A 17928-nucleotide genomic window follows, 5' to 3' on the forward strand; every position below is an offset into this window, starting at 1 on the left:
GCCTCCTGCAGACATCCTCTGTCTGGATGGTCACTGTGTCCCGTTCTGCCCAAAAACACTGCTAATGGAAAGAGATCACGCTGTGTTTTTGGATTTTTCTACACTTTCTTCTTGAAGTTGCAGGAGCTTAACTTCAAGGGTGTAGTGAGATCTGTGACAACATAGTGACGAAAAACATAAAGAAATAATACATACGGCAGAAGAAAATGTGCCTTTATGAACAGTGCAGCATTTAGTTCAATATGAAGCACACCACTTCAGTGTTTTTAGAATATAGTGTGGACTTTCTCACGTCAACATTGGCTGAAATACAATAGCATCCCACTAATATGTCAGGAAATATTAGTCAGCTTCATATGAAAGAAAATTGGTTAAACTGGTCAGGAAAAATGAACCAAGACAACATAAAGAGAAACTTTGTACAAGAAGTGACAAGCAGACTCTACTTTTTGAGAAAGTTTGGGTTCTTCAGTGTTTTCAGCAAGATACTATTAGGATGTTGTGGAGAGTACAATATCTCTCTTGTTGTCAACATTGTAAGCATAAAAAATGTATTAATGCTGCATAATGGGACTTAAAGATTCACAATTAAATTGAATTAAATGGTTATTTTGAGGGGTTTTGGGGTTCTGGGCAGAATTTGATCATCTCTAGTAAAAATCTGAAATATGTAAACTTTTTAGATAGCAACTGGAATATTCATCATTGAACAGAGATTCTGAAAAACAAAATTTGCACACATTAAAATGTTATTTTCCTTCAAAAGGGAGTGTTTTCTTAGACATGGGACCACCTGAGAGGCTGGATCACACGAGGGCTTCTCAGTGTAATAAATATTATCAGATCATATCTAATTGAGTTGCTTGTATTGCTTTGTTATCTGTCTGGATCAGGTAATATCAGTCCAGTGTAGTTATTAATTACATTAGAAGTCGTTGGATTGAGTTTCATTTCTTCTTTGAAAGGCCCAATTCATGCTTGAATTGCCATTGGTTAAAGTCACTCTGTTCAAAATTTTAACAGCTATATGGAGCCGAGGAACAAGAGTAGCTTTTTTGTATGGCTCAAAATGGAGGCATATGAAGTTTATCGAGTCTCTTCTGCAACCCAATAAATTGTGTCACATTTTTCACCTAATGCCTGATTAAAACTGCTCAACATTTGTCCCAACATTTTCAAACTACCAAATAAGATCATTTTTATTTTTTCATATGCTTCTCTCCCACATATGGTTTTATTTGATTTCTGTAAGCATTTTATTGAATACACCAAGCATTTTCAGTTGAATTGCTGGTAAATCAGTGATTTTCGCTGAGTTAAAACTAATAAATCAGATTTATTTTCTATGCATTTTAGAGTCTACTCATAATGACATTTAGAAAGGTTTAACTTGGCCATGCCAACACTCCTGATAAAATCATCTTTCATCCTGCCTGTCAGGCTGCGTTCAGCCTCTGTTTATTTGAAGAAGATTAAAATGGAATATCAGGGATTACACAGTAATTAATTACCAGCCTCTCTTACCGACACAATCCTCTGACAACACGTAGCGAGATGACAGCCTTGTTAACGGCCCCCTGGGACCGATGCCGTGGAGTTGTGAATGGCTGAGGGGAGGGATGCCGGAAAGGGAGGTGGAGTAGATGCAGCTCTCCTGCTGCTGGAGAGGCGCACAGACCGGAGCGCGGTCTGATCTAGCCGCAGCAGCCTTTTTCCTCAGTCAGCTCTCTTTGTGCCTAAGTTGTTTTTACAGAGAAGAAATCACCTGATCCAAATAGGACTGATTAAACTTCCCACCAGCTGTCCTTTGCTGAAACTGGGAAAAGAAACAGACGACAGGATGGATTCTTTCCAGCTGCTGTTTCTGCTGCTGCTGTACGGATGTCTTCCAAAAGTAAGTGTTGTTTAAAATTTAAAATAGCCTGATGATCATGTTTAAGCAGTTGGTTGATTTGATTATTGTGCATTTCACTACTAATGTAATTTTTACCCAAAAGTGATTACATTACTTAGTAATATTCCTACTAGATGAAATTAAAGTCATTTAATAACTTAGATTTACAATGAAAACCTCAAATTGGTGATGTCAGGACTACTTGTTGACAATCTAAAGATGTCTGACTTTTTCTCAAACATTTTTTCATCCTTTTCTCAGAGAGTGACTCAGAACATTTAAATTCTTGGTAGTTGTTGACAGACGCTCTCTGTTCAATGAAGAAAACGTTCACAATTCAAAAAGATGGCCTAAACCAAGGCCACACTGTTATGAAGTAGACATTTTTTAACAGATTGGATTGTGAGTCAGAGCACCTGAATGAGATCTGAATTCAGCTGCTTTCACCTTCAATCATTGTTTTCGCAATCAAATAATGTGCAGCAATCAGTACATTCAAAGTGGAGGATAGAGAACGACAAGAAATGTCTGGAAAAATATAGGTATTTTCTAATCCATCCATCCATCCATTGATTGAATGAGTGTTTTTGTGGAACTATGCAGCAGATTGCTTTATTATCACATTTGTTTCAGATTCCTTTTTTTAACCATTTATACCTCCGTTACTGCTGTTTGGACCCTTTTGTGATTTCAAAGAAGTGGATGCTTTTCTCCTCATTTTCAAATACTTGTCAGGCAATCAAAGACAACACCAGGACATGAATGATGGTTGTGGATTAAGTATAGCTACTGCCCACAAAGAAGGCTCCCTTGAGGCCCAAAAGAACAAAGACTCCCTCCCTCCTTGCCTTTTACTACTTTTGGGCCACCCAGACGCCTTGAATTAACAGGAATCATCACTTGTTGATCCACCTCGGTGGCTCTTGCTGTGCGTTTTTCTCAAAGTCCTCTGTGGTGGCTTTGAAGTGACACAGCCTGACATGTTACATCAATACATCCAGTGAGAAAATGTGGTTTTGAAGCCTGCACAGAACGTCCCCTAAGTGGGTAAAACTGCACGCCAGTGGGCGAATGCCACTGTTATCGATTTAACACAAAGCAGATGGCAGACGGAGAGAGCGCGGTGGGCAATAATAACTCGTCCTTCCCTCTGGACGTGAAAAACAAAATCACCTGACTGACACCGAAAGGAACTATCTGAATAAATAAAGTTCGTCTTCATCTAAACTGTTTGCGCTCGAGTGCAGCTGGGTGATTTCCTGTTGTGGTTACAGAATGAGAAATGAGGTAAATTTTGAAGGAAAGCATTTGTTTGACACGCCTCCCGCTGGTTAACAGAGCAGGCCATAACAAATGAGTTTCCCTCACAGCAGCCATAAACAGAACACTTCAAATAACACAACACAGCTTAATTCAAAGAAAGTTCTTTAGCGGGAACAGAGAGGCTGGTTTTTATCAGTTTATTAAAAAAGGTTGTGAAGCAGCACTTTTAAATCTGCAAAACTGAATCAGTCATCAATAAGGTCAGAGATAACATCAGGTTCTTAGAAAACAGATGGCTCCTAGAGATGAATGAGACAGCTAGCATGAACATCAATGTTGACTGAAACATAGCAACTAATGTTAATAATCATGTTTCTTTACGTTTTAGTATGAGCACCCGGTTTCCTGTTGCCTGAGCATCCAACAGTTCAAGAAGCCATTTTACCATTCTCCCATCTTTCCATGATATCATTTATACTGATGACCTAAATTGTAATCTTTTCCCAAGCCCAACCAAGCAGAACATTCATTTTCACTGTTTCACGCTGCCTCTCTGCAGACGGAGACTTGCCGTCCTCTTACTTTCAGCTGACATGAACTGGATTACTTTTTCAGTGTGACGCTTCATTGTATTGTTCATTTTCAATGCAGCTCCAAGCAAGCAATGTTTAGTCACATTTTTACCAAGAAGTAAGAAAGCCTTTTTCTTTTCTCTTTCTATTGTCTCATATTTCATTATTGAATCAGACAATTAGAGAAGCAAGCAAGAAACTGTCTGAATTTGTGGCTGGTGTGAGTGTTGCCCCGACTTATAACAAAGGAGAAAACATTACCTCAGCCGTGTCGTTCTTATAATACAGTTGGATGTTCTGTTGGCTGAACATCACTACACAGCTCTCCTCCTCTCACTTTTTTTTTTGTCGAGCGACTTGTTTCTTTAAAAGCCCTCAGGGGCGAGCAAGCAGACCCTGCTAAGATGTGCCAGCTGAGTTTCTGCAGAGAAACAATGAAGCAGGTTCACAGTCGTATGAAGCACACCTTTATGTTTTACCAGGCACTTATCCTTTTGTTTCATCATTAAATATTTGAGCACTTTTAAAATTAAGCAACTTATAACTAAAAATGTATGACTTTGGCTGTCCTGTTGTCTTAACAGGACAACAGGACACGTTGTGTTTGGCAATTTGTTCTCTGATATATCTAACATGTTTAGTCACTTGAACAAACATACATTTGGCAAGTGAAAAGATAAATCTATGAACATCTGCTGTGCTTAAATGCATGCAATAATAGTTTTCTAAAAGCCTGAATGTGCCATAGAAATCTGCAAAATTCTAATATTTTAAAAAAATTGGTTTTGGAAAGGTTTTCTGTGATGCACCAAGTGATGCACCAAGAATGAGGTTTACTCTCTGTTGCAGAAGTTAGAGAGTTGGAATTTGTTGTCTGCTTTGTTGCTGGACCCCCTGTGGTGAGGCACCTTTAGTAGCTACATATCTGTGTTCATGGATGCAGGAGTCTGGGAACAGCAGAGACAGCTTATCCAACACACACCTGGAAGATTTCAGAGAATTTTGAAGGTGGTCTGGCTTTGCCAGCTTCATTCTGAGATTGAAACATTTTCACATACTTACAGGTTTACCAACATTTCAAAGGCAACTGCTATTTGTGTTGGATTTTATCAATGATTGGTCTGTAACTAAAAGGATTTAATTAAAGAGATGAAACAAGCAAGATCTCCGAGCCAATAAATACGCCTCCACCTGTACAAGGAGATGGTAATGCACCGACCTACTACGAGATAGATCTCCCGAATAGAAAGGAACACACACACCTCCAAATTGTGCAAATAGGCAGTTCTCACTTTTCTTGGTTTTGTTTTGGAGCCTCAGAATAGGAGCTCCATATTGTTTCAAGACAACACAGAGGGTTAAAAAGGTAAAAAAGATTCGGTTTAGAACAAAATTTCAAACTAGTTGCAGCACAATCAGGTTCCGGTTTTGGGGCCTGGGTGTGACAGTCTCTTGGGGATATGTTTTGGATTTTGAGTTTAGTGATGACAGCACTGTATGAAGTATATGAACACAGAATGCTGTGGCAGATGGAGCAGTGCTGCTCCCTCATGCTGTGAATGAGGGAGAAAATACTAATGTTTATTTCCTTCTTTGCTGCAAGGCTGAATCTGAGACTAATATACATCTAAGGAGGTTCTTAGCATACAGAAATTTGTTGCAATGATGTCACTAGATGGCTAGGAAAGCACATAGTTTTATGTTTGCACTGAATAGGTTTTCTGATTTTGACGTAATCCATCAATGTTCAAATAGGCTCTGAGGCTCTGGAGTTTTGGGCAACGTTAATCTGGTTTGAAGGAGGACTAATGCCTGCTGTTCTGACATTTTCACAGTAATATGAAGGTCTTTGAAATCTAAAATGAAATAGGAGGCAGCTCATGAAGCCATTTCTGGTCCTGAATCTGTGTTCTTATCCTGATGGTGTAGTACACTGATTGTCTGGAAAAAAAACCCCAAGCATCTGCTGACAGATGCTGGTTGTGCAGGAGAAAAAATAAGGATAAAAGGGCAAAATGCTGAGCAGTTGGCTTCACAGAAAACAAGATAAAGATGTAAAAGATTGTAAATGTTTCTGGTCACATACGCAGCTTGTGCAGCAGAGACAAAAGAAGAGATGGATGTGAAATAGTTCATGACCATCATCATGTTCAGAAGCTCAGACGCAATCCTTCAGTCGGATATTGTTCTCAAAACCTTTGTGGATTGGCTCTTCAGGTCAGGTTCTTTAAGATTTTAAAATTAATGGTGAAGCAACACCATTGTTCATTTTTCCAAACACAAACGGTTGTTGCTTATGTTGTTCTTACTATTACATCTGACTGGAGCTGATATGTATGATGCTTTAATGGCTGTCGGACTTCACACCTGCTGCGTTTTGGAGGCATGTGGTGGAATATTAATGACTGACACACTGGGACTTCCACTTTCTGTTGCCCTTATTGAAACCTTAATAAACTGCATTTAAAACGATTATATAATTTGCCTTTCTTTCAGATAGTGTAAAAAAATAATTTCTCTGGACTGGATCCATTTAATTGAGGATTGTATTGATTTTTTCAGATTATATTTCTTCACAGTAATTCGGGATGTTATTTATTAGTTCACTAAACGTGTTTAAAAGTGATGTTTCTTTGTGTTTGGCTAGTATATATGTGTATATATATATATATATAATACCTTCTTTTTTTTGCACATTTGCTAATAAATCCTAAAATTAATGAGCGAGGATTCCACATGGTGTAGATGTTGCTCCACATAGAGATGGAGGCTGGATATATTACGCTGGATTGATGGGCCGCACAACGATACATGCCTCTCTTTTCATTTTTCTCTCAACTCTTCTTATCTTTTATTTGATCATTATCTCCCCATCATGCAAGGTAAACATGGCTGCCATTTTAAAGAACAACAGCCCCTAAAAATTGAGAAGCACCAGACTGGTAGGCCCTCAGGATGAGCTCTGCTCAAACTATCAAAGCTGACAGGTATTTATGAGATGTTTTTCTTTCTAAGCTGTAGTGTGTATGTGTGCTTCCCTAGGGCTTTCCAGAGGTCCACTTATCATCTGCTGCAAGGTTTAGGACATGGAGATTGATTTATTGTTCAATCTTGCTGTCGGTATTGGAGAAGTGTTAAGCTGGAGATGTTAGAAGTATATTTTCAACCTCAGGTGGTACGTAATTCATTTTGCTTTTTGCACTTTACACCAAAATCCAACAAAAAAAAGAAGAAGAAAAAAAAAGGAATTACTGCCCTTTCTGTACTTCTGTTTCTTTGAGGACAGGGTTGAATCCATGCAGTGAACTTGGATGATTGTTTCATCGAAGGTCACCCTCTTTGTGAAAAAATAAACCATCTTTGAGCAATAAAAAACACTTGATCCCAGCAGCCTACAGGCTAAGGCAGTGCAGACGTCACTCCATTATGTCTGTTTACTTGTCTGATGAGGGGCTTTGTCTCCGAGTTTATTGTGTTTATGCAGCATTAATCATTTTTGGGAATCATCGGCTTGAAACTTGAGCCTGTTATTTTGAAAAACACCAAACACTAAGGAGTTTTTTATTGTTTCTGATGAAAGTAAAAGTAGGAGGAAAGTGGGGAGTAAATATTGGATTTTTCTTACTTTTGTGAACTTCATTCATCACACAGCAGACTTATTCAAGTTCCAACAGTCATCATTCAATATAGAGAAACACTACAGTGGCTTTCATTTTGAACTTTGTTTACTGTCAAAGCCTGAGATATTTTGTGCAGACTTTTGGCAGTGGGCACATTTACCCATCAGGCTCTGCTGTGTAATATTTTGTAATTTTTTAAGATCCTGGTCATTTTACTTCTCCATGTAACACCATTAAATAAGTGACTTCAGCTTCTGCCTATTCTGATTTTTAGCAGGTGAGGAGCAACAGACGTCCCCTCACCCGAAAATGATTTGAACCAAGGTTTCAATTAGGAACTTCAGGATCATAAGCAAAATGTAGAAGACATATGAACCATCGTGACACTACCATAGCATAGCAAGAATGAAAAAACAATGAGTCTCCATAGTTTTGTAAATTTTCTTCCAGATAAATTGCCTATCTTCTGTTTGTGTTTGGGTCCTCAGTTGCCAAGTTGTTTAAATTTCAGATAGCCTTACTTGGTGTGAAATCTCCTTTGACACAAATATTTGCATGTAACGCCACTCAAAGCTTGAACATGAAATGTGAAACCATTTAGCTTCCACTGTTTTCAGGGGAGTTTTGTTTTGTCAGGTCACCTCAAAGAAAGCTTGCATCAGAGAAATGGCAACAGAAATTTCACCCTGGGAAAAATTACTTGCATACCAGATGACAAGGGCCACATCTTGCCACTTGAAACATTTCCAGAGAGCTGTGTTGGATTTTTCTCAAACTGAGGTCTACAAATATTGACGGTGAAATCCATAAATATGTGCTGAAGAAGATGAAATCTGCTCTCACAGTGTGATCTAAACGAATAACACGGATAATGTGGCAACATTCCTTAAGGTCTTTTCTTACCTGTTCGTATTAGCTGTGACAGGTCGAGCACAGCCCACTTATAGTGGCACAAAAACGATGAATCAGAAGTTTTCTCCTATGACAGTGCTGCTCTCAAAATTCCTCATGCATTTGAGGAAATATTCACACATGTAACAAAATAATTATGAATAATTTTGAATGCAAGATGACAGTAAAGTCCTTGCAACCTTAAAATCTCAGAGCTCTTCCCTAAAACTAAAATGTCAAAATTCCCAGAGGAAAGAAGCTGAAAGTGTTGGAGTGCTGTAATGGCAGCAAGTATATTTCCATTAATTGTTTCCTGACACGTCATTTTACAATAAAATTCTGCTTAAAAACTTAATTACAGAGGGTTTTGTGTGTATTGTTCTTGCACAAAATGATCAAACTGCAGTTTAGACCCTGTAGTGTTGCCCCCTCTTCTTTTCTATTCAGCTCGTTAGTGATGCCTTTCATGCTGTGTTCGATCTCCGTCCTTACTCCAGTGGAAACTGCTGAGTCAGGCTGTACAAAGTGAAATACACCTTTAGTTGGATGTGTTTCCATGTCTGACAGATGACTGGCCTTTTGAGAGGAGAGTCAGGACATTTCTCACATACATTTGAATTATTGCTTTGTTTTCTATTGAGGATTTTTAAGTGTAACATCTATAATAATGTGCTAGCTACAATGCAGGACAGTTCTATGTTGTGCTGAAAATTTAATGTGATGAAAGTGTCTTTTTCAGAGAGAACCTTGTTGTGCAAATGAAGCAACTAAATAAGTGCACAGTTGGTACACTGACCCAGAGTCTATTCCAGGTCAATCAATAATAAAGTCACCAAATGGCTCAACCAACAGGAGATTTCATTCTGCCTCGATTTATGTACATCCAGTTGGCAGATTAAAGTCTGATCTCCCAGCTGCTCTGCTGCCATTACTTCAGGTATATCGGATTTGATGCTGTAATCAGTTTTAGGGAACGACTCCCGTGAGCAAAACCTCATGGATGGTGTCAGTGTGACCTCATCCATGTCAGGGGGAGGCAAAAAAAGCAATAACTTAAACCCAGACAAGACAGAAGAGGCTTGTAAAAATATTCATACCTATTGGACTTTAGCTAAGTGTGTTTTGTTACATCCATGAACTTTAATTATATCGTAGTAGTTTTTTTTTTTTTGTGATAATCAGGTTGCTCAAAGGCAACTCTACTTGTTGAGTCGTAATGTGCAGAGTGCCAAACACTTAAATGTTTCATCGTTAAAATATAACTGGTCTCACTGTGTCTTAGTGTTTTACTTAAATCAAATTTACAAGCCGCACTCAGGCTCATTAAGCTTCAGAACATCACTCAAACAGACTGTCATTAAGAAGCAGGCTGGAAGATTTTATGAATCGATCAAAAGAAAGAACAGATAAGAAACAAAGACATTGCCAGAATTAAAGAGCTAACAAATGGGATTTTTAAGCAATTTCCTAGGTTTGAATAACCCAGAAAAACACAGAGAAACGTACTTGTACCCCAGTCTGCAGTTGAACCCACAAATCTAAAGCTGTTTTTAAAAGGAAAAAAAGGAAGCATGATATGAAAAAGTAAAAGACTTATTGTGAGAGATCCTGTTAAACACAAATTACAGAAACATAAATATAAGAACATATACGTGGTATATGAATAGCCATGTTTAATAGAGCTCCGATGTTTGTCAGATTAAAAAAATCGGTCTGAAAATGACAGCTGCTCCTATATGGCATGTCCTTGTTCTTTTTTCCTGACAGCAATGATTTGCAACAGCAGGGTGGCTTAAAGTGTGGATACTGGCTAATTACTGGCCATGCCGGGTTCAGTGAATTGTTAATACATCAACTACTTTTTGCTCCAGCACTCCTTCTACTCTGACCTTTGCTGCTCTCACTGCTTTGGAGCTTTGGCTGGGAGAGTTCATGAATATGCTCTGGTTCATCCTGACTCCTCTATCCCGCTCTCTGCTCATCTCCTCTGACCTTCTCAGGCTTTTGCTGCTCGTCTTACACGTTTTCTTTGGCCCAGCGGCTCTCTGCCAGTGGCTGTCAGCCCGCATTTTTCAGCCTTTGTTGACACAGATGAACAATCGCAGCAGATTACTCAGTGGCTCCCCTCTCCACTTCCTAATCCATTTGCATGATAGCATCTATTTTCCTTTTCCAAGAAGAGGCTTTGTTTAGATTTCTGACATAGAGAACATTTCTGTGCATTTACTGCGTTATCAGCCAGAGCTTGATTCTGACTGAGAAAAGCCTTTACGGGAAGCTAAAATGTTGTAACAAAAAAATAAAATAAAATAAAAAAACAAAGTAAGAAAACACTTGAACAGAAGCTTTTAACTTCTCTTATCACTGGAATAAAAACTTTTCACAAGTAATTTCTCTATCACAATGAAATGATGCATGTTTTTCTCTCTTGTGTTCTTAATTTTTTGCAGGTACTATCAGTACAGATGTGCGACGTGATGAACGAGATCGAGCTGGAGAAAGAGCGCTGTGAAAATCACACATCTGGGAATGTCACTTCAGGTCATTCTTGAAAACTCTTTTTGTTTGCTGAGTGTGTACAGGAGGCTATTAGGAGGGAAGAGTAGGGAGCAAGAGTGACATCACCATGTCACACAGACTAACAAGATTGCCATGATCTTTGTAAGACATTCAAGCTCACAGCATCACAGATCCTTCACCATGCTTGACCCAATATGAGGTGCTTTAACACAATCAAATCCCAGCTTTTCAAAAACCGCACAGGACTTGAATGTGTCACGCTGTTTGAGTGAGACATTACAGTAGCTCCTGTCACACGGCCTGGCCAGATGACAAACTGCATGAATTGTAGCTTCAGCACAATCGAGTCAGACGGGTCTGACATGTCGGTCCATCAATAAATGGACAGCATGTTATGGATGGCAATGTGTTTATTATGAGAGTAGGATGGTGAAGAGGAAGAGGTGAGGAGGGAAGAGAGGCAGCAGTAGAACCTGCAATAACTGCGCACAGTCGACGCTGCTGCAGTCAGACCTCAATGTTTTCCCAGAATTTGTGAGACTTTGCTTGATATTTGTCACCAGTCGTCTTTGGTTGTTAGAGCTCTAAATCAGAGGTTGGCACTTTGATTGCACTAAGTGATCACAGAAAAGAGATACAAAGATTTCAGCTTAGACATACCATGACAGCAGTTCTTTGCTTTGACCCACCAAACTGGCCAGTTTGTTGCTGAAAAGCTCAATCTTAGCATTGTCTGACCAAATATTACGGTTCCTGTTGAAGCTCCAGGAAAGTTTTTAAAAAATCCTCCACTTTTAAATTTTTCAGTGTTGGACAAAATTGTTTTTTTTTTTTTTTTTTTCTTTCCACGCCTCCAAGTCAGCTTGTAGATCTGATCAGATGATCATTAGACATTTCAGAGCCTTGTCTTTGCTGCTGTCTACTAAGAATCAGATTTATCCTTAACTATGCTGATGTCTGAGTTCAAACAAACCCTCAAATAAAATTTCTTTTTATTATTATTATTATTGTTAAAACACAGCACAGATTAAACCAAAGGCCTTATTAGCCAGTGTAATTAAGAACTCATATTTCCATATCCAGATCCATTAATAGACAACCAGTTGTAACATTTCAATCACTGTAGGAGTTTAAACAACTTCAATAATGAGAAAAGTCACAAAAGTTTAAAAACTAGCTTGAACGTGCAAAAAAAGTTGTGATAAGTCACATCATCTGTAGGTGTAAGAAATGATCCCTCTAAATGGACAGGCCTCTTCAACACACTTCTGTAAAATTGTTTAACAACAGTAATGCCTCTTAATGCATTATCTGAAAATTAAATTGCTACTGCTTTAAATTCTCACCCACTCAATCATTGTTTTCTGTCATTTCTAAGAGCACAAAATCACTTATACCTATTAGACGGTATTAGCCTTTCCTCCACCTGCTTTCGTTTTAACATATATACCTGCTGGACAAACTGTACTTTGCTTTAAGTGGTCCCATACAAAGAGCTGGTGTGGGAACAGCTTTCCCTATCTCTGCACTGATCTCATTTTTCTGCTCTCCTATCTGCTTCCTCAACAGGAAGGTAGTGAAAGTTGAACTCTGAGGTCACATCCTGTATAAATGAATTAGCTGACTGTCCATTTATGGGGGAGCAAACATCCACAACATATGGCTGAGAAAGTTTCAGCCCCGGTGGATTCGCTCTGAAGACTCAAATGTTTTGAGGAACTTTCTTTGTTTTGAACTTTTCATAAACTAAATTTGCACAGGGATAGTTTACAGCTTGTGTTTTTGTGTTTTCACACCTTCTTGAGACTTTACAGGGTGTTAGGTGGCGGAATGAGGACGGCTGACAAGGCTGTGACCTTGACGTGTAAATACAGAAACAGATTTCTATGACGACTTAAGAAAGAAATCTCTGCAGCTCACAAAGTTATCCAGGACAACATGCTCAATTTCAGTTCTCTGGTATTTATTTGTTGATACAGTTAATACAGAAACATTTGAACAATAAATAATTTTAAGTCTGAATCATTATCTGATTATTTTGTGTGTTCAGAGCAAGATTATTTCCCTTCGACCACAAAATTTACAAAATGTTTGGCACAGCGATTATTTGCTTTCATTTATAAAATACAACTAAGAAATTATTTTATGAGATCCACACAGATGACTTTGGTAAACCAGACTTTTTGCAGATCTGTGGCACTGAAAGATTCAGGACTCCGCTGTGCCATGACTTCGTTCTGTCATTGCTCTCACCATATGACGTCTCCTGTCGTATGGTGAGTGATGCAATGTTTGTGTTATTGACCTTTTTTTGGCAGGTTGCCAGGGGATGTGGGACATCATCGCCTGTTGGCCGTCAGCCAGGGTTGGAGAAGTGGTGACAATAACCTGTCCGACATATTTCAGCTACTTCAGTGACAAACAGAGAGGTAAGATTATCACAAACACTGAGCTGATGGCTTAATGTTCTTGCACTTTTCTTGCAATTTCAGACCAAATATGGCTAAAAAAAAAGGTAAAAAAAAATTAAACCAGTACTTTAGTTTCCCTTGGATTAAAATGGAATGACCAATGGAATACAATAAACTTATTTTCCTATTAGTTGGTGGCTAGTTTTAGATCATTTGAGTTTTGTGACATGATGCTATCTTTTGAGAAATGGGTACCTTTTGGTCATGAAGGGGTGAATATGAACAGCAAGAAAATCTGTTTACACTAGCCTTAATTGATTCTACGAGGCTTAAAAGTGAATTTACACCCCCATCATCACCCTGAATTGTTGATATATGTCTTAGTGAACCCATGCTTTAATATTGTTTCCCCAAAAGTCCGATTTCACAGCTGAAATCGAGACATTTTTCAGTGTGTTATTGGGAAACATGCCTGAGTGAGCTGTACCCTCAGTTTCTTCAAGTTTTCCATCTGCGTTGAGGTTTGACATGGTGCATGTTAGCAGATTCTCGATAACATTGTGGGTTTTGAAGCTACGGTGTCCTTTCTGTAATTATGGCAGATAGATTTTGTCAACACGTCCTGCCAGAGGTTATTTTTTCAGACCATTTCTGTGCCGAATCCTGGGTTCTGAAACTCACTGCCAGTGCTCATTAGACAAAACTCTGCACTGATTTAAAACTTTGCTGAAAACCCTCATCTTGACTTTTTACCCAGTATGACTGAGCTCATTTTATATGTTGGTTACTTTGTAACAACATCTTTGTCTTGAAATTAGGGCCAGGACTTTAACACATTAATTACCATTAATTTTATTTTCTTGTTAAAATTTCATTTTATTTTATGTTATTTTATTAAAATGATTCTTATCTGCTCATGGTGCATCTGAGTCTGACGTTCACAATCAATGCTTGCACTGTTAAAGCTTTGAGAAAACACATATAAATAGAAAGTGGCTTACATCATTAAAATATTTCATAAAGGATCTTTTTAACAGAATATTTTGAGTTGGGTAACAGCATTTCATAATTTTCTCCCTAAAAGTATGTTTTGGTATTGATGTGATTAATATTTCAGCGTCCTTCACCCAAAGGAATGACTCCGGAGTGATCATGCTTTGTAAGTTAGTTCAGCAATTTCACTGCTGAAAAGGACAAATCTGAGAGAACCGAAGAATGAGGAAGAAAGAGTGCTTGGGCGTTAACTAGTAAATGTTACAACGAATAACTATCAATCATCAGGAAAATAAAAAAGTATTTCTAAAGAATTATTAATGTAGTTAACCACATAGCTTACCTCAGTTCTTAAAATAATAATTTCACTTTCATTAAAGGGAGGTTCTGCAAAGAACATGTCAGTAGTTTTTGTCTCACATGACAGGAAACCAGAAGTTACAGTCATAAGAAAAATGTATTTTACATTATTATGTCTCTCTTCTGGTGAATAAAATTAAGTTTACATGTCTTCATGTGGACAGATGGTTGGAAATGCAAAACATGAAAATAAGAATTAAGCTGGAAGTCATAATCCAAACAATACGAAATAACATCTTTTAGTAAAAATGTGTACAGGAAATAATTTTAAAAATGACTTCATGGAAACAAAATTTAATGCATGAATAAATATTTTTTTAAAAATAAATATAAAAAAGGGAAGTTGAAAAAAAAATAAATACATGTTAGAAATAAATAAAAACTAAGGAAATACGGTTATGCTTAAAAAACTAAATAGTAGTTCATGATTATTGTTTTTACTTCATTTGCTGATGTAATCATCTTTTATAGAACTATAAAAAAAGAAGTTTTTCTTGCTTCTTTTTTATGTCTAAAAGATAGATATACCCAAAACTAAATTATTTGCACACATACCTCAGAATCTATTTGCTTTTCAACCTTTTCTGTTCACCATGATATTACAATAATCTAAATTCAAAACACTTACATTCAAAGCCTTAAGTATGAATGGCACTATAAAAATACACCTGCCTTGTGTCAGTTGGTTGAAGAAGGTTTTTCCGATTATATTCATATCATATATACTGATTATAACGTCTCTTCAATATAATCAGATGAATAAATCTTTTGTTAAAACAATTGGCCTGACTCAAAAGTTAAAAAAAAACCCTTCTCGCTCTCTCTTTAAGGCATTTTGAGAGCAAGGGAGTGATGAATATCCAATCCACACCTCAGGCCTTTTTCTCAGCTACTCCTGTGCTGCGGCCTCATATGTGTGACCCAGCAAGTCGGTGCTCATTCCTGCTCCCCCACTGAGAGATGTGTTGAAATCCAGCTATTGACAGCCCTGCTGAGAGACACGGTAATGGAGCTTTTGGCTGTTAGGTGTAACCACTCACAGATCACATGCAGGTACTCCAAGGACATGGACATGCTAGTTTTGTGCATGCGTTCATGGATAAAAAAACCAGGTTGTGAAATAGCCCAATCCTTTCACTTGTTCTTGGTTTACTTTTTTTTAAACCAGCAGAGCTGCATGCATATCTTTTCCAACAGACCTCTGAGAAACCGTTATTCCCTTTAAGTAGAGAGTTTTCTTAAAAGCATTTCCTTTACTTGAACCTGTCATTTGTCAGCAGCTCTTCAGCAATTTTTTTTGTCAGGTTTTATTGAGCCATACACAGTTCAAGCATTCGGGAAGATTCTTTCACCTTTGCTTATTCTGTAGTTGTGAAAAGCCTCTTAAGCATCCAGTAGAATTCATCACATGTAGCTATTCGTTAATGCTTAACCCCACTCACTCCACAACACCAACCTCATGGTGGCATTAGCGCCTTTTCAGGGTCAAACTTCAAATTAGAGACACAGGAAAATGCTTTGCAGATGAAGGGTGCACTTTCAACCCCGCTTGAACTAATGGCATAAGGAGAGAGGAATGATGTTGAAGGTGCTGTGAACATCCTGCAAAAAATTCAAGAAAACTTCAATCTGCTTGTGAACTTATCTGCATCACAGCAGATATGTTCAGGTAACAGTTGAATATTTTTCAGCCTTTACACAGTTTTACATCTTTAAAGTGAATGGTTCGACATGAGTCCCTTTTTTTGAAAACTGCATTAAGCACAAGCTTAGCAACTACTGCTACAGTGAAGACTTTATCTATTTATATCTGCAACTTTCTTGTGCAAGTTTCGGTTTTGCAGTCTGTTTCTGATTGCAAGACAAAATGTAAGAAAGTGCAGTCAGTGCTGGACATAGAGAAGTTCAGTTGTTAAATGTCTTGCTCGACAATGTGAGGCAGATCATGGATATGGTTTGACTTTAGATGAAACTTTATCCCATCTGTCACTGTCAAAACCATACAAACCAGGTTTTTGACAAAGTGTGTTTCAATAATATGGAATCATTTATCAAAATAAGAGTTACATTTATTAGGCATGAGATGTTGTGGCAATCTGAATGAATTTTTATTCATTATCTCAAATATTTTGCTTTTGAAACTTATTTTGCCGTTTCAATAAATATGAAATATGTATGTACATCAATTCAGTCATACAGAATTAGGATTATCAATAGAGCTAGTTTTTGTATGATGTAACCCTGAGCAAGTATATCTTGTTGGAGAAAATATTTTCTCTGCTCTACCTTACCCCCGCATTTTGACACAAGTTGTCCTGTAATGATTAGAAATCCCAGTTCTGCTCCCTGTTAATTACATCTGAGTCACGATTCAAGAGGCTGATCATGGGTGGAGGTCGAGTGGATTTTCTCGCCTGCAGAGAATGAAACCTGCCCTGAAAATGTGATGTGTTGATATAATTTCCTTAAGATTTGACCCATGAGGAACCTGTAACCTGCTGGGGCATGATGATAAGTAATAAAGGGACAAATTCTCGTTAGGTCCTTTTTAATTATTTAACATTGTCCACTTTCTAAGGGAAATTATCACAAACATTTACCAAAGATAAACAACATTCCTTTAGTCAGAATCATAAGGATAAATATAATTTGAGATGTCCCAAGTTATACATTTCATAAACTCCAACCCCCAGGATTGCGGATGATTATATGTCCCACAGGTTTTAAATATAAAACATTCATGGATTTTTACACTCTTCATCTGACAAGTGAGTTTAATTCAGTTTTCAGAATTAACTGCTATGAAATAATCCTATTACGGGTCCTGGGTGAATGGATAATTTCTCTCTCTCCAAAGGCAAATAAGTAAGGTGTGAAACAAATCATTTAAAGTTGGTGACATTGTCCCTTATCCAGGTTTCAATTGACCCTGCTCCTCGGTTATCACATGTTGCTGAGGTAACAGACTCATTAAAGTTATTTATGTTTCTGTGTAGTTTTAAAGCTTTGCCAGTTCATGGCACGTTATCCAACAGGGGAAACTCAGGTGATCCATCATGGCACATCTATAAAGACAAAAAGTGGAAAAACAGACTAGAGGTACAATATAGACATGACAAAAATACAAAGATACATTTTAATAAGGAGGTGTAAAAAAAGAAACAAAAGGAGGATGAATAGCTAAGATAAAAGATGACAGATACCTCCCACCCAAAAAAAAAAAAAAAAAACTGGGACCCAGTGCAACAGATCTGCTTTGTTATTTTGCAGTCTGATTGCTGTAGGCACAAATGACTTGTGGAGTCATGTCGTTCAGACTTTCCTTTGAAAAAATCTGCCATTTGACCTTCTGCTGAATTTGTAAAGCAGAGCATGTGTTGAAACCGCAGGAATTTCATTCGTCT

The 17928-nt window shown here is 37.8% G+C and overlaps 1 protein-coding gene across 1 annotated transcript in view; it reads left to right on the forward strand.

Annotated features, from left to right (window-relative positions):
• Positions 1–1693: 1693 nt before the first annotated feature.
• vipr1b (vasoactive intestinal peptide receptor 1b) overlaps positions 1694–17928 on the forward strand; it is a 32667-nt gene continuing 16432 nt past the window's right edge. Inside the window, exons 1-3 of the mRNA XM_055037886.1 lie at positions 1694–1894; positions 10691–10781; positions 13079–13189. Coding sequence (XP_054893861.1) covers positions 1841–1894; positions 10691–10781; positions 13079–13189 — 256 coding nt within the window. The 5' untranslated portion in view covers positions 1694–1840. The remainder of the gene's footprint in view (positions 1895–10690; positions 10782–13078; positions 13190–17928) is intronic.

Source organism: Poeciliopsis prolifica, unplaced genomic scaffold, assembly GCF_027474105.1.
Source record: "Poeciliopsis prolifica strain line A6 unplaced genomic scaffold, Auburn_PproV2 SCAFFOLD012, whole genome shotgun sequence".
NCBI lineage: Eukaryota > Metazoa > Chordata > Actinopteri > Cyprinodontiformes > Poeciliidae > Poeciliopsis > Poeciliopsis prolifica.